Source organism: Vidua macroura, chromosome 21 (assembly GCF_024509145.1).
Source record: "Vidua macroura isolate BioBank_ID:100142 chromosome 21, ASM2450914v1, whole genome shotgun sequence".
NCBI lineage: Eukaryota > Metazoa > Chordata > Aves > Passeriformes > Viduidae > Vidua > Vidua macroura.
Window position 1 is genome coordinate 7,539,153 of NC_071591.1, and position 13,070 is coordinate 7,552,222.

The 13,070-nt window shown below is 47.3% G+C and overlaps 1 protein-coding gene across 2 annotated transcripts; it reads right to left on the reverse strand.

Annotated features, from left to right (window-relative positions):
* Nucleotides 1–4,341: 4,341 nt before the first annotated feature.
* On the reverse strand, nt 4,342–12,857 carry TLR4 (toll like receptor 4). Of its 2 annotated transcripts, none has more exons than XM_053996712.1 (3): nt 12,747–12,857; nt 11,786–11,952; nt 4,342–10,460 (listed from the first exon to the last, which is right to left on the reverse strand). In XM_053996712.1, exons 1-3 carry the CDS (start codon nt 12,849–12,851, stop codon nt 8,204–8,206), a joined length of 2,529 nt encoding a protein of 842 aa, XP_053852687.1. In that variant the 5' UTR covers nt 12,852–12,857; the 3' UTR covers nt 4,342–8,203. The 2 variants fall into 2 exon arrangements, with proteins under 2 accessions (XP_053852687.1, XP_053852686.1); XM_053996711.1 differs by lacking the exon at nt 12,747–12,857 and adding an exon at nt 12,104–12,167.
* Between the last annotated feature and the right edge of the window lie 213 nt (nt 12,858–13,070).

A 13,070-nucleotide genomic window follows, 5' to 3' on the forward strand; every position in this document is an offset into this window, starting at 1 on the left:
GACATGGAATCAGCCTGGGTGCACTCAACCCAACAACCTGGCATCACTGAGGAGCTTTTGGGGATGTCTGGACCCATGCCAGGCCAGCTCTGAGCTGGATGGGTGGGTGCCCAACCTGGAGCATCAATCCTGCACCGCCTTGGCGTCCTCTGAAGCCCACCCAGGCTTGTGCCTGCTCCCTGCAGGATCTGCAGGAGAGTCTGATGGAGCCATGGTGAGAAGTGACAGCCATCAGCTGCACTGGGGCAGCCACCCCACCCTCGGGGGATGTTTTCTGAAACAGAGATTATTGCTACATAATGACACCTTCATGTCACCACAGCCAGGAAACCACGGGTGACAGAGTCACCCCAGCGTGACCACACTACCATGACATCTCTTCACTGCACCCTTCCACGTCCACAGATGTTTTATCAGCTGCCTGACAGGCCTGGCACACCCTGTCTCAGAGCTGTGCTGTCCTTACCAGCAGCAGAGCCATTAAGCCCCCTGTGCAGCCCCATATGCATTCGCTTCATGCCTTTAATCCTGACAGCCCAAGTAAATTCCCCCTGAAAAGAAAACCCTTGTTCCCCCTCCTCGAGCTGCTGCTTTTTGCTAAATGTCATTAAAAGCAGAACCCACGGTAACATCAGTCCTTGCTGAAGGTTGAAACCACCTTGACTGTAATCTTGGCTTGGCACTGGATGGAAAAAAAAAAAAAAAGCAAAAAAAAAAAAGCAGATACTTCTTCTACTTCTCTGTCAGCTCCACTTTGCATCAAAATCTCCTTTGTATGTCACAGAGCTATTAAAGTTGTGGATTGTGGCTGGGCTCTGTGTGTGTGGACGTGTGTGTGTCTGTGCCTGTGTCTCAGAAACTGGGTCACCCGGAGAGCGCTCCATGAAAACACTGCCCTGACAAATCCAGGCTGGCAAGACTCAAAGATACCCCTTATAATGTTTTTCTGCCTCCCATCATGCTTTGAAATGAGCAAATAATACTACTTTCCACTGTATTTTTGTATCTTTTATTCAGGAGCTTCCTGAGGTAAATAACCTCAGGCAGGCAAATCCAAGGGGATGCTCCTATCTCTCTTGCTGTCTTCTCACACTGAAATCATGATATACTTTGCTTTCATGATGCTCTTTATAAAACATTCATTTTTTTTTCCAGGAGATATGGCTATCAAGGAGGGCAAGAAACTGCACACTTTTGGCTCAGGCTTCAGTCTCAGCATTTTGTCATCCTTCTCTCCCTGTCACTGCCCCAGAGGTGACAGGAGGGCACCTCCAGAGCCCACAGCACCTCCCCATCACCCAGGGGACCCCCGTGGCCATCACCCCAGCCAGAGCAGAGGGTGGCTTCTCACCAGGGCCCTTTTAGCAGGCAGACATCCTGTAATTCCCATCAGGGCTCTGAATGGCACAGCTCGGGCAGTTTCAGTGCTCAGCACCCAGCGAAATCCAGGCTGCTGGAGGGGGCAAGAGGTGTGGAAGTGAAAGTTGCTGACTCCATGCAGGACAGAAAGACGTGGGCCACAATCTCAGGAGGAGCTGAGAAGGGGAAGCCTGTGGGTTTTCTTATTAACAGCTTATTTGAATATTTACAATATGAGAGAAGAGATGGCAGGAAGAAATATCTGGGCAGGGAAGGCTTTTCTGCTAAGTAGAATTTCAAAGAGGGTCGTGGGGGCCAAATACTACTCTTTATTTGTGCTACTCTCAGTGCACTTATTTCCCCTAAAGAAAGTAAAACTTAAGTGACCACAAATAGAACCAGTGACAGGAAAGGGGATGGAAGGCTCTGGCTACAGACAGACATCTGCTGGCCTGGGGGAGAGCTATAGAGGAGGATTTCAAAATCCCAGGCCTAGGGAAATGGAGTTGAGGAACAGAAAGTGCCTTTTCATGGGCTCTGATCTAGGCCCTGTCTGTTAGCGCTGCACTCCAGTAAAGCACAGCGTGCAGGTTGTGAACCCCATTTCACCAACAGGAAAGCAGAGCAGGGCAGAGATAACAGGCAACATTCATCATCCGAGGGGCTTGGCAGCACCCAGAGCCAGGCAGGGGTGGTAGAGAGCCCTTCCCAGCAGACTGCTCTGCTTGGGAAAGAAACAGAGGGACTGCAGTGTGGGAGCAGGGGAGGGGCACAGGCTCCCAGCACATCCATGGTGAGACATGGAAAGGAGAGGGAGTTCCAGAGGGGCAGCTGAACCACTCAGAGCACCCCATATCGGGCAAGTTTGGGTCGCTTAGGAGTAGAAGTGCCCCAGGAGCCCGTGGTGGATGGGTGGGTGTGTTCAGCTGGACCAGCAGGCTGTAGGGAGGGGACACGGGGTGTCACTCCCCCCAAGCCCGCTCTGTGTCCTCTGGTTAATGTATTCAGCGGTGAGTTTAGGGGATCTCAGGAGAATGAATTGTCAGAGCGTTGGAAGCAGGAGATGGCAGGGGAATTACTGCTAATCCTTTCTTGTGGGACACAACACTCCAAAGGATTTAAAGGCTATTCAAAAATGTAGAAAAAGAAGAAGCGACAAGGACACCCCTCCCTCTTTCTTACGTTTTAGGTTGGTCACTTGCTGCTGGCTGCGAAAGACAGACAAGAGAAACTTCCAGGACAGGAAAGGGACGAGAGGGAGAGAAGAAAAGATGAAGAATGAAGATTAGATCTGGAGAAAAGCCGATCTTACCCTCTCAGGGAGTGTAGGCTGCAATTAAATCTCTTTTGTCTAACAATACCCTATTGTTATTTGCGTTGTAGTACTCCAGATGCTGCGATAAGGGATGAAGGAGCTGCAGGCAGGGGAAGCTGCAGTTGTCATTCTTGAAAATCCTCTGGCTGGAGGGCCGTGGGCCCCAATCCTATGGGGTGTCCCTTTACCTCAGCTGAGGATCTCCCCATCACCAATAATAAATGTATTTTGAACAGCTCTGGTGGAAGGATTTTGGAAGTGTGGCGTTTGAATATCCTCTCCCTGCTGTTTGATTGGTAGACTTGGTCAAGGGTTTGGTCACACAAAAGGTGTGTGACCAAAGGTCACTCCCTCTGTATTTTGGATAGGCTGGCAGGCACCAAGGCAGGTCTGGGCTGGGCTTCTTTTGCCTTCCAGAGATGCCGAGGTTCTTTCATCCCAGTCACCTGTCTGTGGCAAGCACCTTTCTCTCTCTCTCAGGACTTTTTATTGAGGTGCACAGAGAGAAATGAAAGAGAAAACAATTTCTATTTCTGCCCCTTGTTTTTCTCTTGTGGAATGTGTTTGGAGAATTGTTTACCCAGAGTGAGTGCTTGGTTGGACCATGGTGGATTGTTTGGTCCTGACAGCCAGTCGGATCCACCTGTGTCTGGGCTCTGGAGAACAGGGTCATGAGTTGGGAGTTAGTTAGATATGATAGTTAGAGAAAGTAGCACGTAGTTTTTAGTATCCTCTTTTATATAGTATATTAATGTATTATAGCATAATTATAATAAAGAAATCATTCAGCCTTCTGAACTGGAGTTAGACATCAGCATTCTTCCCATTGGGTTTGCCGACATCTACAACAACCTGTCCTTGCTGGACCCCAAGGGCTCCATCCTGTCCCCTTCAAAGCATGGCTGGTACCCATGCAATGCTCATTTCCATCCCTCTGATTATCACTAAGCAGAAAAAAAAAAAAAAAAAAAAAGCACTTACAGACTCACCACAAACCTTCTGCATGCAGCTGCTCTGGTTAGTGCTGGAAACCCTGGGACCACGCCACCTCCAGCATTTGGGATCCACCCAGCTAAACTGTGGCCTCCTCCCCGCCTGAGATCCTGCACTAGTACCTTCCCTGCTCATTTTCTTCCTTTTTCTGGCTTTCCAGGTGTTTCAGCAGAGCTGCCCTCAGTTATGCAATGCTCCTCTGTGTGTTCAGAGCAGCAGGGCCAGGCCCAGGCTGGTGCATTATCGACTGTGCCCTCTGGGTGACCTTGAGGCTGAGGAAGGTGAGAGCTCCTGGCAGATGGGCTCTTCTCTGCAAACCGTGCTTTGCTGTCATGTGTCCCAATTCCCAGCCTGAGCTGGTGATGGCAAGGAACGACTCATTAAGGAATTGCTTCTTTCCTCCCCTGTTCAGCTCTCTCAGGCAGGTCCTATCGATCCACTGCACCTACTCAAGATGTTTTGCAGAAGGCACTTAGTGAAATTCATTCCAGGGGTTTTCAGTGGTTTTTGCTGCCTGGACTGCACGTGGGGCACGGGCAGGTGAAGGTTTGACTCCGAGAGGGTCACGGTAAGAGCTGTCAGAGAAGAGGAATTTCCATTTTGCCAAACATACTTTTCAGCATGTTACCAAAAAAAAAAAAAAAAAAAATTAAAAATAAAAAAATCCCACAAAACAAAATCCAGGGTTTTTATTTCTGTGTGTGGGAAATATTTTTACATTTTGGTGTTGTTTTGGGAGGCTAGTTATATTGTGTAAATAGAAACAAATTTTTAAATGAAAAGGCACTCTGAAAAACAACAGCATAAGCCTAAGTAGACATTTTTTAAAATAACATTGTGGAACAATTTAACTTTTATTAGAAATCCCTTTCTCAGCCCCTCCAAACCATTTTTTAAAATCACTGTTTCCATAAAAAATATCTGTTCCAAAATTACATGCAACAGTAAACCAGAAACTCTGCTGTGACAATTCCCATTCCATAGATTCACCATGCTACCTCATTAAATTGCAGAACCCACATACAAAATAGCATTTCCCAAAGGACAAATGCTCTCCCTGAGAAGTTTCAACCTGTTCCTGTCAAGTACCAGTCGGTCCAGGGAAAGCAGGTGCTTTTCCTCATTCTGCTGGGTTTTTAAGTGCCACTGGAAATCTGTGCTCCTGCCCAGGGGTCCAGGGGAGCATTCCTGCAGTGCTGCTCCTGCAGCCAGCCAGACCCACAGGCTGCACATGGCTCTGGTTTCCAGCTTTTCCAGCTGCTGCAGTGTGGGAGCACTACGGAGATTTTTGAAGGAGTTTTGAATGAGTTAGAGACAGGACCTCTGAATTGTTTTTGATGATGCAATTTATTTTTCTTATCTTCTGCATAGGCAGGAAGGGTGAGCTCGGCTCACATCTTTACCCCATGGTTCAGAAGGTCACAAGACCCCCCAGTTACAAGACCTTTTAAGGATTTATTGACCAATAAAACACTACCAACAAGGATATTTCTGGTTTTGACCCAGTCCTTAAATATTTCGTCTTATGGACCCATGCTACAGCGTGAGCTTTCTTAGCCAATCATGTTATGAAACACAAACCTACAGTGCTGCATTCTAAACTCCTTGAGCTCCTTTCTAACTACTTTTATTTTTATATCTTAAACTCTAAACTTTCCTTTCCTTAGCTTAATGTCTCCCTGCTTTAAACTACAACTCCACATTCTCTCTCTTCTAGCACCTGAGTTTGGAAGCCTTTTCCAAGGTCTCAGATCAAATCCTGTGTTTAATTCTAAGCTTTGGCTTCCAGGCCCAAAGTTGTGAGAATTCCCAGCATTTTGGGTTCCAACAGAGCACCAAAGCAATCACACTAATGAGGGCACACTCTGCTCAGAGCCCTCGCTGCAAAGCACAGCTTGGTGACAGTGCCAGCACACCAGGATGTCCTGCCCCAGGGACAGCACCCTCCACAAGGCAAGGAGGTCCAGAGCTGCAGCTGTCCTGGCATTTTGCATGGGTTAAATGAAGCTCAGAGTGAAATCAGGGCAAGTCCCCATTGCAAATGGAATAGCTTAGATGGAACAGCCCTTTGGAGCTTTGTCTCCATCTGTTTTTATGACCTGGGCAAAAGAGATGTTTTAATAACTGGAATATTTTCAGATATTTACATGAGAGATTAATGCAGACCTGCACAGGTGTTTGCTTGGCTGCTCATTTTTTCACCCAGTGAGTAAATCCTATCAAAGCCACTTGCTGCAGAGTGGGCAGTTTCAAACAGTGTATGCCAGCAGCTTTGGAAATATGAGAATGTTGAGCTTTCCTTTGGACATTTGCTTCCTACTATAAGACAAATGAGTATGTGTGTTTCTGTGGGAACCACAATATTCCCCCATTTATAGTATTGGGGAAAGCTGTTTTGAATATTCAAAAAAAAAAAAAAATCTACTGTTTCTCTGCTGGGTAAATGGTGAAAATACAATTCTTCACATAGCCTTGTCCATCTTGGACTCATAAACCTCAGCACTGCCTGGGCTGGTCCCAGAATCACAGAGTGGGTCAGGCTGGAAGGGACCACAGAGGAGCAGCTGAAGTTATGATGGGTTTTGTGGCTTTTTCTTGGACAATGAGGAAGCCAGGGGCAACTCACGTACTCATGTCTGCTGTGGAGACTCTGAATAGGAAGAGAAAAACAAATGACCAGTTTCTTTTAAAGTTGTACTGGTGGGAGCCTCATCTCAGCATCACTCCAGCTCTCCTAAAATTGCTTTGATATTCAAAAAAACACTGACTTTTTAAACAATACTGTCCTAAATCCCTTTTATAAATGCCCAGAACCACTCTCAGGCTTTCTGAAACTCATTGTTATAATTACAATCAAGAATCATAGGACTCTGTGCTTTGTGCCAGAAATACACATCCACTGAATTGTTTGCAGAGGAGCCACAGAGAGGAAGAGTGAAGGAGAAATGCGGCTTCAGTGCTGCTCAATTCAGGAGCAGGAACTCCCACTCTATTTAATTTTTCCTCTTTTGTTTCCCAATTTATCTTGGAGCTGCTGAAATTCAAGCTAATCTTTGCTTTGTCCTCTGTGCTCTCCTTTGGCCTCAGTCCAGGGAACCTCGAGATTCACTCTCCCCCACCATCTCCAGCAGCTTCCTGGAGGAGGAAGAGGAAGGTTAGCGTGGAAAAGTGAGGAGGAAGGTCTGCAGGACCCATCAATGCCAGCAGAGGCATTGAACTTCAATTTGGGAATTGCTGGAACAGCATTTATCAGATCCAGAACAAACTCTCTGGGCAAAGGAATGCAGCATCAAGTGTAGTTGTATTAAATCTTCATCTCCTGGGTCACAAAAAAAGCTTAGGGGGGGCTGTGGGGGGTTTTGGTAGTGTTGTCTGACACAGCACATAGGGAGGGAGCTGTGATTCAACTTTTGCCAGCACTGTTCAGCTAACCCAGGCTTTCCCCCTCTATCTCTTCTCCCTGCAAAATGCCAGGCATGTTCTCAGTGAAACAAAAGCAAAAACTCCCCCACCCAGTGCTGCTCCAGGTGGCAGCTGACCCCTGGGCAAGGCTGAGAGACAGGCAGCTCTGAACCCCATTTCAAACCCTGGAGGCTCTTGCAGCACCTTCCAACAGTGAATTAAGGCTGATCCAGAGAGTGGAAAACCTTAATCTAGAACTGTTTGGCTGTAAGCATTGAAACATTTCATTCAGGCTCAATTTTGCTTGTTTAGGGCAGTTCCAGAGCATATCCACAAACACTGGATGAGTAGAAGCAGTGGGAGCAAAGAACTATTTCAGTTTAGAGGTGTTACACATTTCTTGTCCCCCCAAGAAAACTCAAAAATGCCCTCTCCAATGCTATATAATATGGATATAAGTAAGATTTTCAGGTGATGGTTTCAATATTTAGCCTTGGTCTAAAGAAAACTGAAAGAAACATGTTGGGCAAATTTCCCAACCACAGAAACCTCCCTCCCTGATGACAAAACTACTCAGGTTCTCTGAGCAGCTGCCAGTTGGGCTGTAGGATGCCCCATTGCTCCTTGGAGGGCTTGTCCCAAGTCATTGTATCTGCAGAGGCAGACACACGACTTTTGGAATCCAAACCTCGTTTCTGTTTCACAAAGTTTTTAGAGCTGAAAATCCTGTGTCTTTACTCTGCCTTTGAGGTTCTGGGGTCCACTCAAAGCAACAGACTGTGAAGTTCCTCTGGGTAAATGGTCTCAGGACCCAAATCCAGTTTCAGAAGCAGCCAGATGACCGCAAGAGCACTGGTCTGTTCCTATACCCACCAAACCTGAGGTATTGCTGGGCCACCTGTGGGTGACAGCCATGACCAAACACAGAGCTCAGGCAGCTCTGCTGACCCTTGTCACTCCTTAACTTGCAAATTTCCTTGAGAGAAGGTGACCAGCAAGGCAGGAATTTCTGTAGTGATGTGGCAGTGCCTCCATCCGCCCCCTCTGACTCTGAGCAGCTGAGAAGAACCAGCTTCTCAGTGCCATCCAGCAGGCCAGGAGGGCAGACAGGGCAGGAAGAACCCTTCTTTCTCTTCACATGAGTTTTGCCTCCTCATGATTCCAATGTTTGCCTTCCAGCAGCACTCCTGTCAGCTGCCTCCAGAAGATGTGCTTGCTTATTTCCTTGTCTTTCCACTCCAGGTAGGTGTTCCTCCTCAGGTACCGAGACAGCCCCAGCCTCTGCCTCAGCAGGGCCTTATTCACATCTTCCAGCACAATCATGATGATCCCAGCCTTTCCCTCCACCAGCTGCCAGGACTGGGCAATGTCAAACTCAAAGCTGCACCACTTGCTCTCCAGGAAGTCAGTGGAGATGACTGCGATGACATGCCTGCTACTGAGAAAACCCTCCTGGATGATATTGGTGACAATGGGTATCCCTGGCAGGAAGTCCCTGTAGTACAGACACAGGTGGAAGGGAGGTGTTCCTCCTTCCAAGGGCTCCACCAGCTCCTTTGTCACCCACTCCTGGTCTTTGCTGGAGTGGATGACAAAGGCATCGTAGGTGTCACCTCTTTCTGCGTAGTGTTTGCACCCACAGAGCAGCACCACGGAGTAGTAGAGCTGGAAGTAGTACTTGTAAACCAGGAAGAGGAGCACCACTATACAGAGCAGTGCAACCACTGAGGAGGCAGCTTTGCCTGCACTGATGTGGCAGGAGGACAGATCAAAGCTTGGCAGGCTCACGTTGGCCACGTACGAGGGAGTGTGGCACAGCATCAGCTCCTTGTTCTGCAGCAGCTCCTGCTTCTCCTTGACCCATTTCAGAAAGTCCAGGTACACACAGGAGCAATCAAAGAGATTTTGAGAGATATCCAGCAGGACCAGGCTGTCAGGCAGGATTTCCCTGGCTGGGTCCAACAGAACAGTCAGCTGGTTTCTGCTGAAATCCAGGACTCGGAGGGCTTGCAGTGGCTGGTAGACTCCAGGGTCAAAAGTCAGGAGCTTATTGTTGCTGATGTTTAGCTCTTTTAGTTCAGACAGGGCATCAAAAGTACTTTGATCCACATGTTCTAATTTGCAGCTTGAAATATCCAAGGTGTGGAGGTGACTTAGGTTTTTGAAGTTGTTTGCCAGCTTATTGTCTGCAAAGGAGTTTCCTGCCATCTTGAGCACTTGCAAAGAGTTCAAGCCACAAAATGTACACTGGGATTTAACTTCGGTTTTGGTGTGGGAAATATCCAGGTAAATCAGTCTCTGAAGGGACAGAAATACAGGGTAGGAGCCAGGACCAAATAAAGTTGTGTGCTGAAGGTCCAAATATAACAAATTCTTCACATTAGCGAAATCTCCAGTCAATCTGATATTATAATTGAAGCTTAAGTTCAAGTGTTTCAAATTTGGACAATTTTGAAACTGAGGGGAACAGCATCTGCTGAAGGTGAGTCTGTTCTCACTCAAGTCAATGACCTCCAGGTTACTGAGACCGTCAAATTTCTGCTCGAAGTTTTTGAGATCTCTGTTCTTGGTAATACGAAGCACTCTCAGCTCCTTGAAAAGTGACAGCTTCTGGGCAGGCAAATCCTCAAAACTGCATTTCTTGCATTCCAGCTGTTTCACTTTAGACCACAAAGGAACCTGTGATATCTCCTCAAGTCTGAGGTCCACCAGGCGAATAGTGGAGACGTTGCCTACGCAGTTAAAGAGAGTGTCTGTGTCATCCTCAAACTCCCTGAGGCAGATTAAGACAAACTCTTCCATCTGTACGTGGCACAGTCCATTCAAGAGCCCCCTCTCAAAGTCCTGCAGTCCCTCACTGTCGCTGAACCCCCCAACTATGAGTCTGCTGACCTGCAAACCAGCCAGGCCTTGCAGAGAAGTTTGCATCGTGGATTTCTCAAAAGCCGACCTGAGAGCCAGCTCAGCGAGGTGAATCCCGGCAAAGGCCCCCGGCTCTATGGATTTTATTTTGTTCAAGGAAAGCACCAGCGTGAGGTTGAGCCTGGTCCCTTCCCTCAGGGCATCAAGGTCTCCTCTGGAGATAGATGTGATCTTGTTAGAGAAGAAGCTCAGGTGCCTGAGGGAGGTCATGTTGGCGAAATACTTGGGAAGCTTCAATGAAGTAATGCTGTTGTGGCCTAAATTCAGCTCCTGCAGAGTATGCAAGTGGCCAATAGGCAGCTCAGACAGAGAGGTCCTGTTGGTTTCCACCAGAACCAATTTTTTCAGAGATGTTAAGCCATAGAAAGCTGCTTTCCCCAGGTGCTGGAAGGAATTGGCAGTTAAAACCAAGGTGGAAAGTCTATGGAGATCCATAAAGGAGTTATCTTCTATTGTATGGAGGTGGCACCTGTTGGGCATGAAAAGAAGAAACAAATGCATGAAACACTGTCCCTTCCTTGTTCACCAAGTGCTGCTGTGACACCCTCAGGCTCAGCCTCACGCTGGGGGCTGGTTTGGCTGTGCTGTGCTGGGCAGAGCCAGCATCCCTGGATGTGCAGAGGGAACACTCCTCCAGCAGGAGACCTCCTCTCACCTCCTCCTCTCCAACCTTAAATTCAAAGCAAGAGACCTGGAGGCCTGGTGCAGGCAGCAGGAAAGAAGAATCCTAGCCATCAGTTTAGGCCAAAGTGATGTTGTGATGACAATGATGTGATTTTGTGCTCACTTGGAACTCACATACCTCCAAACAGGGATCGAGGAGGCAGCCTGCCAGTGGGGACAGGACAAATCACTGATGGAAGAACCAACCAGAGCCAGCATTCCCTCACCCCTCACATCCTCCCAGCCCTCTGACTGCCACCTCAGCCACACCTGGGCAGCCCCACTGGCACCAGAGCAGTGCAGCTGTGGCAGAGCTCACAGCTCTGTCAGCACTTGATCTCTGGTGATGGCTCAGAGGGAGCAGAGCCCAGGCTGTGCTGGCTCTGAAAGGGAAAAGGAAGAGGGGAAAATGAGCGTGGCCCCCTAAGGTTTGTTTGATGTGGGAAGATCCAGAATTTGAGACCCAAATCCATTCTGCAGTGAATCCCAGCAGAATTAGTTTAATAATCCAGGCAGTGCCTCACAGCAAACGTGCTCTGCCACTCAGCCACTTTGGAGCCAGAGCTGTGACGGGGCTGAGTGACATTTCTCAGTGAAACAATTTACCCAGAGAAACTGTTGTCTGAAGTCAATGGAAATTATACATCAATTCAAATTTGCTAATAGGCCTCCCCCATCTCCTCCCCCAGATATGTGAGGAGAAGGGAAAAGAGAATATGTTGATATTTTAAAACAGCCTTTTAGAAAATGAATGCACCTTCATGTTATTTTTTTAACTGTGATTAGAAAAACAGCTCACCCAAGATGTTCCACTTCAGAGTTTTTGTAACAGTGAAAAGTCTGACATTTTTCTTGTTCACAGACAAGTGAAACATCTTCCTCCTCCTTCTCACATTGCAACCTACAAGATGAGACTGACAGACCCAGCTCTGAGAGGAGGGTGTGCACTCAGTGATTGGACTAAAAGCTGCACATCACTTCACCACGGGGATGTGCAAAATGACAGACACAGGGACAAAGTCACAAGAAAAAAAAAAATAAACAGCCAAGACCATTAGACCCCAAAACAAGCCACCATTGTAACCCAGCTGGTGAAGAATGTACCAGTATCCATATAATAGATCCCATTACCTTGAAAGATCCAGAAATTGCAGCTCAGGGACTGATGCAAAATAATTTGACCCCAGTGATTTCAGATTGCTGAAACTGAGGTCCAAGTTCTGGGTGGTGTTTGGGACTCCATCAGGAACTCCAGAGATGTTCAGTCCAGTGCATCTGAAAGCTGTGTTAGGGGTGATCTGTAACAGAGGCAGATCCCATCATGGTCAACATCTGCTCTTCATGAAGTGCCAGAAAATGTCACTGTCAGGAGAGCAGGAGCAGAATGACCCCCATTGCAGTGCATTTCTAAAGGAGCTGACCTGAGTTTTAGGAAATAATCTTACATACCCTAAACATTTTTCTCATTTTAATAGAAGAAGTCCAGGAAGAGCTGCATTTCTTGCTGATTGAAGCTGGGACAAAACTACAGAACAGCTTTCCTTGAGGTTACAGATGAACAAGCAGCAACCTTTGAGAGAGCCAGCAGGACAAGCACTCATGGATGCACTGCATGTCCAGGAACAGCTCTCAGCTCTCTTCCCCTGCACATAACCAGGCAGCTTGAACCAAAGTTGTTCTGCAAGCAAATAATTGTCAGCAAAACTTTGCAAAAGGCAGTTGGTCCGTGTCAGGTACTTGGTGAAATCACTCTACTGCACAAACCAGGCAAAAATCTGTGTTTTGTAGAAATTAGACAAGTTTGGATCCCTTCCAAGGGAAATTTAATCTATTACAATAACTGCACTGCAGCACCCTCAGAGGTTCAGAAAGCCAATGAGAAGAAAAAAATTCTTGCTGCTGGTTCTGGTTCTCAGATGTTTTTGAGACTAGAATTTATTTCAAATACTTCAATCACCTTGATAACAACCTTGGGAAAAAAAAAAAAAAATCTGGGCTTTCCTAAGAAGCTTGAGGCACAAATCTCCCAAGCAAAGACAAAAGTTGCACCAGAGAAACAGAAGGATTTTGTGCTCACTCGGAGCTGACATACCTCCAAACAGGGATCCAGGAGGCAGCCTGCCAGTGGAGATGGGACAAATGCCAGCTGCAGCAGCACCAGGAGTGTCCCCACAGGAAGGGCTCCTCTCCTGGGCATCTTCAGGAGGCCAGAAGTGCAGGAGAAAGGAGCATGGAGAGAGAAACCTGGAGACAGAAACCTCCAGCAGTGCCAGGAGTTGTGTTTCACCACTCCTGCTTCTCACTGCACATCTCTGGGAGTTGCAGAGAACGAGGAAGGAAGTGAAACTTGGTCACTGCCTTGTTTCTACGCACACTCTGGGTGAACTGCTCTTCTTGCAATTGTTTAGAAAGAAAA